Raw genomic sequence first — 17,644 nt, forward strand, 5'->3', positions numbered from 1 at the left:
TACAATGAGATGAGTGCAATAATGCAAAAAATCCTAGTAGCAGAATGAATAATCATCTTCCATCAATGAATTCAAATATTCAGAATGAAAGTCATCAAGCATATTAGAAATCAGAGATCTATCACTTCTGTCTTTGCAGATTTCAGTCACTTAGTTGCAGAAGATGATTACTGTGATGAGAAAGTGATACTAAACATCATAAAAAAGCTCAAAAAGCTTAATATATAATTGAGAGAGCAAGAGAACAGACTAACAGATCTCAACATACAGTTAAAAAAGTGAGAGAACTGAATGATAAATCTGAAATCCTAGCTTTGTATCTATGAATCTCTTTTTAATGAGTGAGAGAAGGAACTAATCACTCATGAGGTTCACTCAAAGTGCATCAGTGCCACTCACTTGTTCATTGCAAGGCTGGGTCTGAGAAGAGTTAATCAAGAAGTGTTAAGAGCAATAAACTATCTGTAAGAGTTGATTTTGTGCATCAGAATTAATCTAAAGCATGATAGAACTATCAGCACAGAGTATCACACATATACAACATGAAAGATAATAGAATAAGATAGAATAATCAACTCACTGCTGAGAAATATAACTGATTCATATTCTTAATAACAAGCATCTGAGACAGAAACACTATCTTTTTATATAGTTGAGAGCAGTCAATAAGGCTCTGAGTAGCAGATCTCATGCTTTACAACTCAGATATGATAGATATGACTACTTTTGCATCAAGATTAAAGTTTATAACAATTTTGAAAAGAGAGACAGTGATTCTCAGAGTAATTTCTCTATGTCTCAAGAAGAAAATTCTAAAGTGACATAATGAGCTATCATTTGAATGTTAAAATAAGATGATAGTGTTGCTTGCAGTAACAATCAATGAGCTATAGAGCAAGTTTCAGCTTTCAGAAGAGAAGATTTGAAACTGAGCTCAGAAATTATAATTTTTATTTAACAAGATAAGTGAGCTACTGCTCACTGTTTATATTATCTGCAAGATCACTTTTCTATAAGTGACAGTAATTTTTGATCAAATCATGATCAAGCATCTGTTGTGAGAAAAATTAAAGAGTGATTTAGCAATAATTATCTTTCTCATATCAACAGAATGTATAAATCATTTTTACAGATGTATATGTGATAATAAGCTGACTGCTAGATGCATCTGAGAAAATTGATGATAGCAACTTCTCAAGTATAAAAGAGTAGAATATCAGACTAAGAATAGATCTTTTATATTCTATCAGTATGATCAGCAGACTGAGCTGATTATTTGATTATGATAGTAGTGTTAATCAGAAGCAGAAGCTGGTAGAATTAATCAGCAAATCAATTGACAAGTTGAGTCAATTGCTCAATCATGAGAGCAGCATCAATTAGAAGCAGAAGCTGACAAAATTAACTGATAAATCAATTAATAAACTGAGTCAATCATTTGACTATGACAGCTATACCAGCTGAAAACAAAAATCAGCAGAACTAATTCAGTGACTCTGTTCAAGTCTGCACTCATCAAGTCTGCATCTGCCTCAGTGACAAAGTGCTTTATCTGCAGAGACCTGTACTATGTTAACAGATGCCTCAAGAAGACTGGCAATTGTGTCATAAATTAAGTGAAATTCAACAATACAGACTTATTATCAGATCTGAAAAATGACTTTTTAAAGTTCAATGATAAGATAAAAAATAAAATAAGAAGATGAGCATCAAGAAGCTCATCTCATCAGCAGAAGCTGCAGCAGCTTTTCTCTCAGAACATCTCATTTTTAATACAGAGACATATATATTAGTCAATAGCATTTCAAAAAATGATCAGAAGATTATTAATAATCTACATTATCTGTCTTATATATTTTTATCTATTCAGATGATTATTCAGCAGAGAGAGTTGTTCATATATATGAACATTGATGCTGAAATCTCTCTTATTGATGTAAAGATAATAAAGTTATTTTTCTTATAGCATCTGTCTATCTCTATGTTAGATAATCACAGTATCAAAATCAGAGATGTTGACACAGAGTCAGACATCTTCAATATATATATTAATTTAGATATTGTTATATGAAATCAAAAAAGTTTTCTCTTTTTCATCAAAAATAAACTTCACTTAGTAAAGCATCTAAATTGTAATATCATATTAGTTAATGATATTCTAGCACCTACTAGTGTGAAAATCATCATATGAGATTGAGTAGTGATATTTTTCAATCTATATCTCATGTGAGTAAGAGTCATCTGAAGGATTGTTTGAGTGAAAGAATAAGAACATTCATCAGAGAGAGTAGAGAAGATCAGTTAGATCAGACAGCAATTCACAATTCATATCACTTAATCAATCATAGTTAATCTAAATGAAGGAATTTTACTTTCTATGTCTTATGTCAGACTGTCTGCAGACATAGTTTGAATAATAGAGCTGAAATTGAAAACTGATAAAAGATTAGTCATATTCACTAAGTTGCTATAAGTCATAATCAATTCAGAAGTAATAATACTTCTATTCATTAATTTAAAAATCACATTCATTATCATGCAATCTCATCAAGTAGTGAGATATGCCTTCTCAATAGAAGAAAAAAACCTCACTTACTGGTCTGAAATCATTTACCTAGCTGCAACAGATAATGAAGATGAAAACTCATTAATAGTCTCTGAGACAGCAGTAGAGAAGTTTTTAGATGCATATATATTTTCTCATTTGAATCTGATGAAACAATCTGCAGTTCAATTGACAATCAATTATCACTACTATCTGTTTCAGTCTGTGTTAAGATGATTCACAAACAGCATGAAGATACTGTTATGCTTCATAAATAAAGTCAATTTTTCAGAACTCAAGCAATATATCTATTTATTATTAAGATAAAATTGAGAGATAATAAATTGAATTCTGAATTCACTTCTGAACAATGATAGAATTAAATGAGTTTCTTTTGAGAATAAGAATTCTATTACATCATCAGCATTTATTATGTGAAACAAAGATAAGTTGAGAATAATTATTAATCTGAAAAAAATCAACATAAGACTGATTTTAAACATGTACTCACTGTCAACTCAGAGAAATATTCTGCAGTTACTGAGTGATTCTACTCTCTTCTTCTCAATAAATATATAGCAAGGCTTTTTCCAGCAGTTAATTGAGAAAAGTGACTGATTTAAGATAATCTTTGTCACTTCTCATCATGAATTAGAGTGATTCACAGTCATTATTATGAAATTGATGATCTCATTCAAATTCTTTCAACAACAGATGAAGGAAATTCTGATATAATATCTCTGATAATTTATGCTTGTGTATGTAAATGATATAATCATATACTCACAAGAGCTGAATGAGCATCTCAAATATCTGAGCAGTGTGTTTACTATATTAAAGAAGTCAGAGATAATGATGTTGCTAAGAAAATACCACTTCATCTATTCATCAGTAGCTCTGCTGAGGCATCATGTCAGACAGCTGAGCATATCCATGCAGAAGAAAAAAAATAGAAATGATTAAGAATCTTATATTCTTCAACTCTCTGAATAAACTAGAGAGTGTTGTTGATCTCTTTAATTACTATCATGATTTTGCTGATTTCTTTACTGATAAGATAGAAGTGTTGAAGATTTTCAAGACTCATCTTCTAAGAAACAGTCCTCATAGTGAAAGTCAAAGAATTTTATATATCACAAAAACAAAGATGATTGAGTTTGAGGATTCAATTGAGTATAAAAAATTGATGATAAACATGCAGCTAGTATTTAAAATAGTCAAATAAACATTAATAAATATCTTAATATAAGTCTATTCTGACTTTAAATGACTCTTCATTCTATATATAGATTTCAGCAAGCAAAAAGACATTGAAGTCACTCTACATCAAATGAATATAAATAATATTGAAAAACTTATTTTATTTCTTTCTCATCAATTAAATATAGTGGAAAAATAATACTTGATGATAGAATTGAAATGTCTTGAGTTTATTTGAGCATTACAGAAGCTGTCTCAATACTTAGATGATGATTTTACTGTGATTACTGATCATGTTACACTGGTATCCACTCTACAGTTGCTGGCAATGAGTCACTAAAGCAACTGACTAGCAAATTGAGCATTGATTCTAAGCTTATACTTGTCACAGATGACAATCTGCTACTGTAAGAACATCTCACATGTCAATATTGATACTCTATCTCAGCTGTGTAACTTGACTGATGATTTAGAGAATATTACTCTAAATAAATAAGAGAAGATCTGCCAGATCATTGTCAATCAGATAGAAAAATATTTAGATATGAAGCTGGCAGATGCATTTCTGATAAATATGTGTATGATATCTACTAGTCAGATAATGCTTGCTGATGAGATTAAGAAGTAATTGTGCAGAGAGCTTTTTCAGAATTCAATATTAAAGAAAATTTTCTGCAAAATAAGTCTGAAGAATTAATATCATGTATTTACAGTTCAAGATGAGCTTTTATATTTTGACAGTGCTCATCTCTGCATTCTTAAATCATTTGCATAGAACATCATTTAAATTTGTCATGACACAGTAGATCACTCAAATCTGCATAAAACAGAGAAGATTATCTGTCAGTTGCTTTTTCTACCACATGTCTGAAGAAGAATTCTAGATCACATATTACAGTGTCTCAACTGTCAAGTAATCAAATCACTAAATCACATTCATTGAGAGAAGATGCATTCAATTCCATCACTTAAAAAATCATTTAAGATGCTTTTTATTGACTTTATCACTAAATTATCTGTCAGTAATAGCTATAACACTATTCTGACTACAATCAATAAGTTCTTTAAGATGATTATTTTGATTGCCAGGAGGAAGAAGTGAGATGCATTTCAATGAGCAGAAAGCTTCTATAGCAAGATGATATATCATTAACAGCTGTTATTGACAATTATATCTGATCAAGATCTGAAGTTCATCTCTCATTTCTGAAAAAGTCTGCTCAGATTGATAAGTATTAAGAGCTGAATGATAATCATCTATAATTCACAGTCAAATAGTCAGAGTGAGTGCAGCAATCTAACTATCAAGATCATGCTGCAAACACTTCTAGTAAATAGATATGCAATGAGTTGAAATACTCTGCTTCTGCAGATAGAATGAATTCTTAACTCAGTTACAGTTTATTCTACCTCAGTCTCATCATTTCAGCTTATGACAAAGATCAAATCACAGTGAATGTCAATTGCTGATAAGAAGAAAGATGATACAGTAACAGAGTTCATAGCAAAGTATGAGACTCTGTGAAAAGAAGTTCTCAAGCAATACACACTTGCTCAGATAAGAATGACAAAAGTTTTTAATCACACTCACCAGCTGTCTAACCTTTATGTAGAGAACTAAGTATTTCTTAACCTTGCTCAGAAAGCTCAGAAAGATTATATCATGAAGAAATCATTAAAATTATCATCTTTATATATAAATTCATTTCATGTTCTTGAGAAAAGTGCTTAATATTGCTCTCTGACTGAAGCTAGTTAGCCTTTTCTGAACAATCTGAAGCAGCATTTTTTCTGTTGCTGATGTTAGCAATAAGACATTCTCCCAGTCAAGCATTTTCTAGGCTTTCTAAGTTTAGTATTCTCTCGGTTTACCATTCCCTTTTGCACAGTAACAGAAGTTGAGCATGCAACTCTACACCACCTACAAGCCATCAGTGGTTTCAGACCAGTGACATTGAGAGAGCCACAATTTTGAATCATAAAACTGTGGCCTGCACCCTGAAATCATGGTCTGGCGTTGCAAGCACCGCAACAAAACAACTGATCACTCAAAATAACCTTTTGACAGATGTGTCATTTTGAAACGCTCCTTTGGCTCAAGGGCTACCTTTTTTCTGGACCCTCACCTGTAGCTATAAAATGAAAATTCTTCTCATAGGAAATACAGTATGTGAGAACAGTCAGGTCTCAGAGCCTTTATTTTCTATTGTGTTCCAGTGACATAAGATGCAGCCATCATCAAGCTTGAAGGGGGTCAAAAAGTCATGGAGTGAGCGCAATAGCCTCATCCAGATGCATTATTGATGGAAAGGGACTTTACAATTAAATTTAGCAAAGATGATGGTTTAAACTGTCATTTTCCACCACCGGATAAAGATATCATGAGTGTCATTTACAGCCACAGAAAGACACCTCACTGACAAAACACAGGAGAAGCTGTACCCTCCGCCGTCTCAAACGACGTGTGAGAGTTACCCCAAACCTTGGAAATCCAAAAGGAAAGGGCAGGGCAAACAGAAAAGAAAACCGGAGGAGAGAAGTGAATAGCCCTTGGTATGTTAACAGCTCTGGGAATTGGCGGCTCGCAGTTCTGTATATTGTGAAGAAACTGCCTCTGGGAAATCTATCCATACTCAATCAATTTGTATAGCTCTTGTAGAGTGCCCACCGATGATTCCGTTTCAGCTGATGTACAAACCTCTCAGTCCAGTCCCTTCCTTTGCAGAATTCGACGCGGGAATTCCAGCAAATGGAAGATCTGCCATGTTCCACAGAACCGATCTGCAACCATGCAGATGCTCCCTTAACGATGTGTCCTTCAACGGGTGATGGGATAGGGATGACATGCACCGCAATGGTTTGGTACCAGTAGTACAACTGGGGGTTCGCGGCTGCAGCATTCGATGTATGTCTTTGGTCACATATTCAAGGCTATCGGACGATGATTGTGGTTCGGGATTTGATTTAATGTTCTCTCTCTGGCGCAGGGCCCACCTAGTTTGATTTCTGTCGTACCATGCGTCTTTTTGTTCCTCTTCAGAAAGTTTAATAAGTTAGTTAGATCAAAAGTAAAACAATCCAACTCAGTACATGAGTATCCAAGGACTACTCAGCCCATGATGACCGTCACTGTCATTTCGATGCAAAATGGGGACAGATTTTCTACTCACCGAGGGGTGGTGTTGACTAATCCATATCAAGGTGCTTATGTGCGCTGGTACAGTTACCCAAAAATTGGTTTGTTGACATAGGTTGGTTTGACCTGTGCCGAATAACCTGTACATATTTTAAACATAGAGTACCGGTTGCAGGTCCTTCAATGATCTATGACTTTTGACTGAAATACCCTGTAGGTACAAACCTTAGCAAGTTCTGTGGCTGGCAAACCAGTACACTTTCCAACCTATGCCGGTTGTTACATATGCTGGTTTATCTCCCTCCAGGTAAACAATTCAATGTCGGGCTATTCGGACGTAAATCCAGTCGCCCGTGGATGGTACCTTTGAAACGAGTGGCTGCCGGCTGCAGTTTATATATTTTCCTTTGCTTCAGGGACCTACACGGCACACAGCCTTCGCTGGAGTTCCTCAAGTTTTTTTGGCTGTGTACTGTACACGCCCTCCTCTCTCTGTGCTCTGTGATCTTGTCTCTACCATCTTGTAGTCTCCCGCTCTTCACATCTACCCCACAAAATCCTTTGTGGACCTTTACCTTTTGTAACTTGGGTGTGTCTGGTCCTTTTTGTCCTGGTTTTCTTGCGAAGGGCCACAGCACGGGTTTTCTGTTGATTGCATCAGGTGAGTCGACAATTTTTCATGGATCAACCAGGCATACATTTAGACGCCTTCGCACGCATTTGAAACAATTGGAGACTTACTGCCGTGTGCGAAAACTATGTGGGTCCGTATCAACCACGCCAGATCGCCAGATCGCCAGATCACCAGATCACCAGATCACCAGATCACCTGATCGCCGGATTGCCAAATTTGTTTGTAGTCAGCCAAATTCCTGAGAAAACACTTACTTGTATGAATAAAATGATTCTCTTAAAGTTGCTGTGTGACTCAGTTAGCGCTGCTTGAGATATTTTTAGACACATGAAGTTACTCAATTTGAGTGAGAGTTCTCAAGCCTCCATGTTTCACAAAGGCATTCTCTTGTATTGCTATCTGAGATATGAAGGCCTTGTCAGATGCTAGAACACATGGATTTTTTAACAGCTTTTAAATATTGTGAAGTTTGGCCATTAAAGAATATTTATTTAGAAAGCCTCTTCTGTGACAAGAATCCTCTCAGGAGAATCCTCTTGTGAGGAAATGGATCATGAAAGCAATTGCCTAGACCGCTTTCCCACACATGCACATCAGGCCAAGCAAACCAACCAAATCACAGCTTGGCACCCTTCTGGTCCGGACCGCGAAAGGCACAGGCTTTTGGTGGGATCGACTTTGCGTGCTCCTAGCAACACAAGAAGAGGGGCAACATATACTGGACCAGTTGGCAACGCCATCATTTTCATACGAACAGGCCATGACATTCTAAAGAAAGGAGAATATTTCCCCTAGGATGGCACCGAGCATGACCAGGCCATGCTGATCTAGAGAATAGGAAATACTTCCCCTAAAAACAGCATCTGGCATGACCAGGCCAAGGTGTTCTAAATAGGGGATATTTTCTCTAAAAACAGCATTTGGCATGACGAGGCCAAGGTGTTCTAAACTATTCTCTAGAATGTCATGATGCTGCTGGCCCCTATTCTCTATATTTCCCCTATTTTCTAGAATATCATGGCCTGACCATGCTGCTGGCCCCTATTCTCTCTATTTCCCCTATTCCATGGCCTGATCATGTATATTTCCCCTATTCTCTAGAATGTCATGACCTTGTCTTAGGGAAAATACACATTGTAAATATCAAATATTTGTGTGATTTCCGTGCAGCTCTCTAGGAGCATGATTATATTTCCTTGATGACATGACATTCTAAAGAATAGGAGAATATTTATCCTAGGAATGGCACCAAGCATGACCAGGCCACGATGTTCTAAAAAATAGGGGATATTTCCCCTAGGATGTCACCGAGCATGACCAGGCCATGCTGATCTAGAGAATAGGAAATACTTCCCCTAAAAACAGCATCTGGTATGACCAGGCCAAGGTGTTCTAAAGTATAGGGTATATTTCCCTGAAAAATTGCCTCAGATTGGGTAGGTCTGTGCTTAACCTCAACACATGTCACTAGGGCAGAGTGTTGACGCTGGAAGGTACTCCACCTATGACGTCATTTATGGCCCACCTTTTGGCAGTTAAAGCTTAATAATGCCCAGTGCTAACTGGCAAGGCTGGGCTTGCATATCTGCACCCATGTGAAAAGGCAATTTTGCATTTTCACCTTTTGGCATTTTGTGTGATTTGGTTAGCATGCATGATTTGACAGTCATCGCGTGTGGTGTTTATAGCTTTCATTGATTGAGGCGGGAAGAGGACAGTGAGAGACATACCACGCCAGGCGGTGATCCCACCAAAAGCTGTGCCCATCGCGGTCCGGTCCAGAAGGACACCAAGCCGTGGTTTGGTTGGTGTGCGTGGTCTGACATGCCCATTTTTATCAGGGGCAGGAGCATGCCAAGCCATTCTCCCACTAAAGCCATGTCTTGGCGTCCTTAAGGACGCCAAGACATGGTGATAAGAGGAGAAGAACTTAGAAAGAAATTCAATTGTTAATCTCTCACTTTTTAGACTTGAGCAATTTAAAGGCAACCAATAATTCAAACATTTATTGGTGATTTATAACAGGTTAAGGAAGGTGGATTTCTTCTGAGAGGTGTGGCAGATGAACTCAAACACTGAAGAAGTCAACTTGTAACAGACTAAGTGATAATAAATACATCTAACAGACAAGTACATTACAGATGAGTATAAATTGCAGTGAAATTAAAAGAAACATAAATTCAAGCAGGAGGGAGCCTATATATATACCTAGAGCATTTGGTCAATTGAAATGATATATGAAGAATATTAGCACTTATTCAGCTAGTATATTCTCACTAAAGCTAAGATCCACTATCTGTCAGATGATAAAGAGTAAATGAGAAGTAGTCTCAGAGCAGAAGTAGTTCTAGAACAGGAGCAGTCTCAGAACAGAAGCAGTTTCAGAACAGAAGTAGTCCCAGGACAGAAGCAGTCTCAGAACAGAAGTAGTCTCAGAGCAGAAGCAGTTTCATAACAGAAGTTACAAAGACTATCTCAACATAATTTCTGTATATCTTTGTTCTAAGAGCATTTCTAAGTTTACAGACTAAGAATAATATCTTTGTATATGATCTTGATACGTACGAGCAATTGAATAGATAGAATAAATCATGTCTGATTCTCTTCTAATAAGATGAGCAGATGATTTGCTATATATACACACTATAATCACTTTATATGATAGGAGTAATTGTATAGAATAGGAAATATAGAAAAGATTAAGACCTTTAAATGAATTAGAGAGGAGAGAAGTGAATAGAGAGTGAATACTAATATAGAAAAAAATAGAAGAATAGAGGTGGAATATCATAATCCTCTTGTTCAAAAGAAAGAGTTCAGACACTTGCATAAAACAATATCAAATAAAGAGATAGATAGAACTGAGGGGTATGATCTACTTTATTCATTTTGACCTGTGTGGTTTTTTGCCATAAAGGCTTTGACAAGTTCAGAGTAATCCTGCAAGAAATCATCCAAGAGTTCTCAGATAGAATTGTTGTATCTCTTTCATTTGACCTGGAGATAGATTTTCTCATTGTTGATTCACTTTCTCATAATCTGTTTAACTTCAAATTATGACTGATCATCAACTATTACTGATTTAGACAGCAGATGATGAGTGTCTGCTTCTATTAAATTTGTCTTTTTCAAATGAATTATGAAGATTACAAAGTGTATCTATCAATTAGATAATAGCTTCAGTTAGAGGACAACATCAGACACTTTCTCAAGAACATGAAACAGATCTATACATAGAGATGATAATTTTAATAATCTCTTCAAGATATAATCTTTCTAAGCTTTCTGAGCAAGGTTAAGAAATGCCCAGTCCTCTATATGAAGGTCAGACAGCTGATGAGCATGGTTGAAGACTTCTATTATTCTTATATAAACAAGTATATATTGCTTAAGAACTTCTTTTTACAGAGTCTTACACTCTGATATGAACTTTGTCACTGTATCATCTTCCTTCTCATCAGCAATTGACATTTACTGTGATTTGATCTATGTCATAAGCTGAAATGATAAGACTAAGATAGAATGAGCTGTAACTAAATTAAAAGTCTGTTCTATCTGTGAAAGCAAAGTATTTCAATCTATCTTATATTTACTCACTAGAAGTGTTCACAGCATGATCTTGACAACTAGATTGCTGTGCTCACTCTGATTATTTGACTGTGAATTATAGACAGTTATCATTTAGCTTTTAATACTCATCAATCTGAGCAGATTTTTTCAGAAGTGGGAGATGAACTTCAGATCTTAATCAGATATAATTATCAGCAATGAATGTTGATGATATATTATCTTGCTGTAGAAGCTTCCCACTTATTGAGACTTATCTCATATCTCTCTTCTGATGATCAAAATAATTGTGTTGAAGAACTTATCAGTTGTAGTCAGAATAGTGTTGCAACTATCACTGACAGATAAGTTAGTAATGAAGTTGATAGAAAGCATCTTAAATGATTTTTTGAGTGATGAGATCAGATGCATCCTCTCTCAATGAATGGGATTCAGCAGTTTAATCACTTGGCAGTTGAGGCATCATGATATATAATCTAGAATTCTTCTTCAGACATACAGTAGAAAGAATGACTGATAGATAATCTTCTTTATTTTATGCAGATCTGAATGATCTGCTGTGTCATAACAAATCTAAATAATGTTCTGTATGAGTGATTTGAGAATGCAGAGGCAGGTAATATTGAAATATAGAAGCTTATCTGGAACTATGAATGCATGATATTGACTCTTCTGACTTGTCTTGTAGAAAATTTTCTTTAATATTGAATTTTGAGAAAGCTTTCTGCATAATTACTTTTTAATCTCATCAGTGAGCATCATCTAACTAGTAGACATTATACACATATCTGCTGGAGATGCATCTATCAGCTTTATATCTAAATGTTTCTCTGTTTGATTGACAATGATCTAGCAGATCTTCTCTTATTTATTTAGAGTAATATTCTCTAAATCATCAGTCAAGTTACACAGCTGAGATAAAGCATCAACATTGATATGTGAGATATTCTTGCAGTAGTAAATTATCATCTATGATAAGTATAAGCTCAGAATCAATACTCAATTTGCTAGTTAGTTGCTTCAGTGACTCATTGTCAGAAACTGTAGAGTGAATACCAGTGCAACATGATCAGTGATCACAGTGAAATCATCATTTAAGTATTGTGACAGCTTCTATAGTGCTCAAATAAACTCAAGACATTTCAATTCTGTCACTTAGTATCATTTTTTCACTGTATTTAATTGATGAGAAAGAAATAGAATGAGTTTTTTAACATCATCTGTGCTCATCTGATATAGAGTAACTTCAATACTTCTTTATTTGCTGAAATCTACATATAGAATGAAGAGTTATTTGAAGTCAAAATAGACTCATATTGAGATATCTATTAGTGTCTGTTTGACTATTTCAAATGCTAGCTGTGCATCTGCCATCAATCTTTTATACTTAATTGAATCTTTAAATCTGATCATCTTTGTTTTTGCAGTATATAAAGCTCTTTTACTTTTACTGCAGAGATTGTTTCTTAGAAGGCAGATTTTAAGAGTCTTCAATACTTCTATCTTATTAGCAAAGATATTGATAAAATTATAATAGTAATTAAAGAGGTTAACAACACCCTCTAGTTTGCTCAGAGAGTCAGAGAATGTGAGATTCTTAATTGTCTCTATTTTTTCCTTCTGTGTGAATATACTTAGCTGTCTGACATAATACCTCAGCAAAGCTACTGATGAATAGATGAAGTGGTATTTTCTTAGTGATATTGTCACTTCTGACTTCTTCAATACAGCAAACACACTGCTCAGATATTTGAGATACTCATCTAGCTCTTACAAGTATATGGTTATGTCATTCACATACATGAGTATGAATTGTCAGAGATATCACACCAGGATTTCTTTCATCTATTGTTAAAAGAACCTGGATGAGATCATCAATTCCATGATGATGACTGTGAATTGCTTCAACTCATGATGAGAAGTGATAAAGATTATCTTAAATCAATCACTCTTCTCAATCAACTGCTGGAAAAAACCTTGTTATATATTTATTGAGAAGAAAAGAGTAGAATCACTCAGTGATTGCAGAATATCTCTCTGAGTTGATAGTGAATATATATTCAGAATCAGTCTTATGTTGATCTTTCTCAGATCAATGATCACTCTTGACTTACTCTTATTCCATATGATAAATGTTGATGATATGATAGAATTCTTGTTCTTAAAAAAAATCTGCTCAATTCTGTCGTCATTCAGAAGTGAATTCAGAATCTGATTCATTGCTTCTTAATCTCATCTTGATAATAGATAGATGTGTTGCTTGAGTTCTGAAAAGTTGACTTCATTCATAAAGTGTAATGACATCTTTGTACTATCTATGAACCACCTCAATGTAGACTGAAACAAATAGTAGTGGCAGTTGATTGTCAATTGAATCACAGATCATTTTATCAGATTTAAATAAAAGAATATATTCATCTCTACAGACTTCTCTGCTGCTATTTCAGAGACTATTAGCAGGTTTTCATCTTCATCATCTGTTGCAACTAGGTGGATAATTTCAGACCAGTGAGTAAGATTTTTTTCCTCTATTAAGAAGATGTATCCCACTACTTGACAGAATCACACAGTGACAGATGTGACTTCTAGATTAGTGAATGAGAGTACTGTCACTTCTGAGTCAATTATGACTTGCAGTAACTCAGTGAACATGGCTGATCTTTTGTCAGTCCTCAATCTTGACTTCATCATTCAAAGTATGTCTGCAGGCAGCCTAGTATAGAACACAGAAAGTGAAATTCCTTCATTCAGATTGACTATGACTGATTGAGTAGTGCAGATTGCAAATTGCTGTCTGACTTGACTAATCTTCTCTACTCTCTCTGGTAGATGTTTCTGTTCTTCCATCTGAAGAACCTCTCAGAAGGCTCTTACTTACACAAAATATCAGTTGAAAAATATCACTACTCAATCTCATAAGATGATTTTTACACTAGCAGATACTAGAATATTATTGACTAATATAATATTACAATTTAGATGCTTTATTAAGTGGAGTTCACTCTTCATAGAAAAGAGAAAACTTTTTTGATTCTATATAATGATATCTAAATTAATATATATATTAAAGATATCTGACTCTGCATCAATATCTCTGATTCTGATACTATGATTATCTGACATAGAAATAGACAGATGCTGCAGGAAAAATAGCTTTACTATCTTCATATCAATGAGAAAGATTCTAGTATCAGTGTCTATATATATGAATAATTCTTCTCACTAAGTGATCATTTGAATAGACAAAAATATATATGACAAATAATGTAGACTATTAATAATCTTCTGATTATTTTCTGAAATGCTATTGACTAATATATATATCTCTATATTAAAAATAAGATGTTTTAAGAAGGAAGCTGCTGTGGCTTCTGCTGATGAGATGAGCTCTTTAATACTCATCTTCTCATTTAATTTTCTGCCTTATCATCAGACTCTGAGAAGTTATTCTCCAGGTCTGGTAATAAGTCCATGATATTAAATTTTACTTGATTCATGATATAATTGCTCGTCTTCTTGAGGCATATATTAGCATAGTGCAGGCCCTTATAAGTAAGGCACTCTGCCACTGGAGTGGATGTGGACTTGATAAGCACAGACTTAAGTGAAGTCATCAGATCAGTTCTGCTAACTCTCATTTCTGACTGATACAGCTGTTATAATTGAACAGTTGACTTAGCTTGCTGATTGATTTATCAGTCAGATCTACTGACTTCTACTTCTGATTAGTACTGCTATCATGATCAGACAGTCAACTCAGTCTACTGATCATACTGACAGAATATAAAAGATCTATTCTCAGTTTGATATCTTACTCTCTCATATTTAAGAAGTTGCTGTTGTCAATCTCCTCAGATGCATCTAGCAGCCAGCTTATTATCACATATATATCTATGAAAATCATCTAAATGTTCTGTTAAGATAAGAGAAATAATCATAGCTAGATCACTCTTCAATCTTTTTTACAATAGATGCTTAATCATGATCTGATCAGAAATTGCTACTGCTTATAGAAGAGTGATCTTGTGAATGATGTAGACAGTGAGCAGTAGCTCACTTATCTTATTAAATGAGAATCATAATTTCTAAGCTCAGTCTCAGACCTTCTCTTTCAAAAGCTAAAACTCACTTTGTAGCTCATCAACTGTTACTGCAAGTGAAACTGCCATCTCATTCTAACATTCAGACAATAGCTCATTGTGTCACTTCAGAGCTTTTCTCTAGAGACATAGAAGAATCACTCTGAGAACTACTGTCTTCTTTTTCAAAGTTATCATAAACTCTAATTGTAATGTAAAAGCAATCATGTCTATCTTATCTGAGTTGTAAAGCATCAGATATGCTGCTTAGAGCCTCACTAGCTGCTTCTTATCATATAAAGAGGTAGAAATTCTGTCTCAGATATCTGTCATAAAAGGTATGAATTGATCATATCTCTCAGCAATAGATTGATTATTCTATCTTATTCTATTATCCTTTATATTATATATATAATGCTTTATGCTGGCAGTTCTATCATACTCTAGATTGACTCTGGTATATAAAATCAATTCTCACAGACAGCTTGTTGCTTTTAACTCTTCTTGACTGACTTCTCTCAGACTCAGCCTTGCAATGAATGAGTGGATAACACTGACATGCTCTGAGCATATCTTATGAGTGATTAGCTCCTTCTCTCACTCACTGAAAAGAGATGTATAGATACAGAGTTGAGATTTCAAATTTATCACTTAGTTCTTCTGCTTTTTTAACTGCATATTGAGATCTGCCAGTCTGTTTTCTCACTCTTTCAATTGTATATTAAGCTCTTCAAGCTTCTCTATAATGTTCAGTATCACTTTCTTATTGCAATAATCATCTTTTGCAACTGAGTGACTGAAATCTGCAAAGATAGAAGTGATAGATCTCTGATTTCTGATGTGCTTGATGACTTCTGTTCTGAACATCTGAATTCACTAATGAAAAACAGTCATTTATTCTGCTACTGAGATTTCCTGCATTGTTGCACTCATCTCATCATATCATCTTATAGAGACAGTGAATAGCACTCTCTTTACCTTGAGACAGTTGTAAAGAGTGATCAATAATTATAATTCTGTGTATCAACTACTCTTGTTTTTCCATACTTCTGCAATTGCTATTGTGTACTTTTCTATAAATGTCTGTATGCATTGATGAGAACTACTGTGATGAATGTTCTCATCAGCATCTTACTTCTTGCTGACTAACCTAGCATTCTCTGATCTTATTGAGAATTCAGAAGCTATCAGAATGACAACAGTGTTTGAATGATGAGGACATTTATCTTTGACATTTTATAAGATGATTAAGACAGTTATTTGAAGGTGATTGAGATCTGACTTAGAGGATGATACCACAGCTAATATTTTTTAGAGTGATTAAACTAGCAATTATGAATCAGAGCAACTAGTGATTATGATTTAAAGTGACTGATTTAGCAGATCTTGGACTAATTTGATGCATATCTTGAATCTTGATTGATTCAGCAGATCTTGAACCTTTTAGAGAGGTATGGACATGCTATCAATTTGATACATATAAGCAATTGAATAGGTAGAATAAATCATGTCTAATTCTCTTCTAATAAAATGGGCAGATGCCCTGCTATATATACACACTATAATCACTCTATATGGTAGAAGTGATCATATAAAATAGGAAATATAGAAAAGATTAGGGCCTTTGAGTGGATTAGAGAGAAGAGAAGTGAATAGAGATCGAATACTAATATAGTAAGGGGCGGAAAAATAGAGGCGGAACGCTATAGACCTGCTCATTGATGTGAACCCAGCCGCGTTCCCTTGAGGCTCTAATATATATATACTAGCGTACAAGTTGACAATATTATTTAATGTGATATATTCTTGAAGATATGTTTGAAGCTGTTGATGATTTTGTTATTGACTGTATCTATTCCTTCTATTCTGCTTTTTATTATGTGATTTTATCAATCTCAATTGCTGTATAACTATTGTCAGGCAGAAAAATGAAACCTCTAGCTTCATTTCCCATCATATGACATACATGAAAGGGCTAACATCCCTCATATACTAGGGCTATATTGTAGGCCTTTCCTTGGATGGTTTGTATACTTTAAATTTTGTGAGAATAAACAGAATTGCACTTAGCATAATTTTCAGCAGATCTCTTAGTAGCAAAAGCTTAGTAGGTTATCATTTGAGCTCTCAATTTCTATTACAGACTAGCATTATGTATCTGATTAACAATTGATATAACACTCATTCAACAGACTGTAAGGCTTAGCTAGTTCTTGATGCAGAGAAGTACATCTTTCAATTTATGCATTTTTGCAATTCAATTTTCTAGTGTGCTTTTATTCTTTCATTCAGATTAATAAATTCCATCTTCTACACAGTGTGATTTTAAGTAAGGACACTTTCAGCTTTTTTTGATCTATTTCTTCACTTTCTGGCTTTTCTGTTGCAATAGATCTCAGTATACTCAACTTTAATTTAGAGCTATCAATCTCAATCAATCCAGTTATTAATTTATATTTATTTTTTATTTTATTCTTTTTTAT

The 17,644-nt window shown here is 34.5% G+C and overlaps 2 protein-coding genes across 2 annotated transcripts; both read right to left on the reverse strand.

Moving 5' to 3' along the window:
• Positions 1–6,426: 6,426 nt before the first annotated feature.
• Positions 6,427–8,282, reverse strand: PADG_12450 (uncharacterized protein; the record flags this gene model as incomplete). The annotated part of the gene is made up of 3 exons (XM_010765464.1): positions 6,427–6,779; positions 7,246–7,526; positions 8,146–8,282. The coding sequence occupies 3 exons, from the start codon at positions 8,280–8,282 to the stop codon at positions 6,427–6,429; spliced, it is 771 nt and encodes a 256-aa protein (XP_010763766.1).
• Positions 8,283–9,132: 850 nt separating this feature from the next.
• On the reverse strand, positions 9,133–9,378 carry PADG_08207 (uncharacterized protein; the record flags this gene model as incomplete). Its single annotated transcript, XM_010765401.1, has 1 exon — positions 9,133–9,378. One exon carries the CDS (start codon positions 9,376–9,378, stop codon positions 9,133–9,135), a length of 246 nt encoding a protein of 81 aa, XP_010763703.1.
• Between the last annotated feature and the right edge of the window lie 8,266 nt (positions 9,379–17,644).

This window comes from Paracoccidioides brasiliensis, assembly GCF_000150735.1.
Source record: "Paracoccidioides brasiliensis Pb18 unplaced genomic scaffold supercont2.17, whole genome shotgun sequence".
In the NCBI taxonomy this organism is placed as follows: Eukaryota; Fungi; Ascomycota; class Eurotiomycetes; order Onygenales; family Ajellomycetaceae; genus Paracoccidioides; species Paracoccidioides brasiliensis.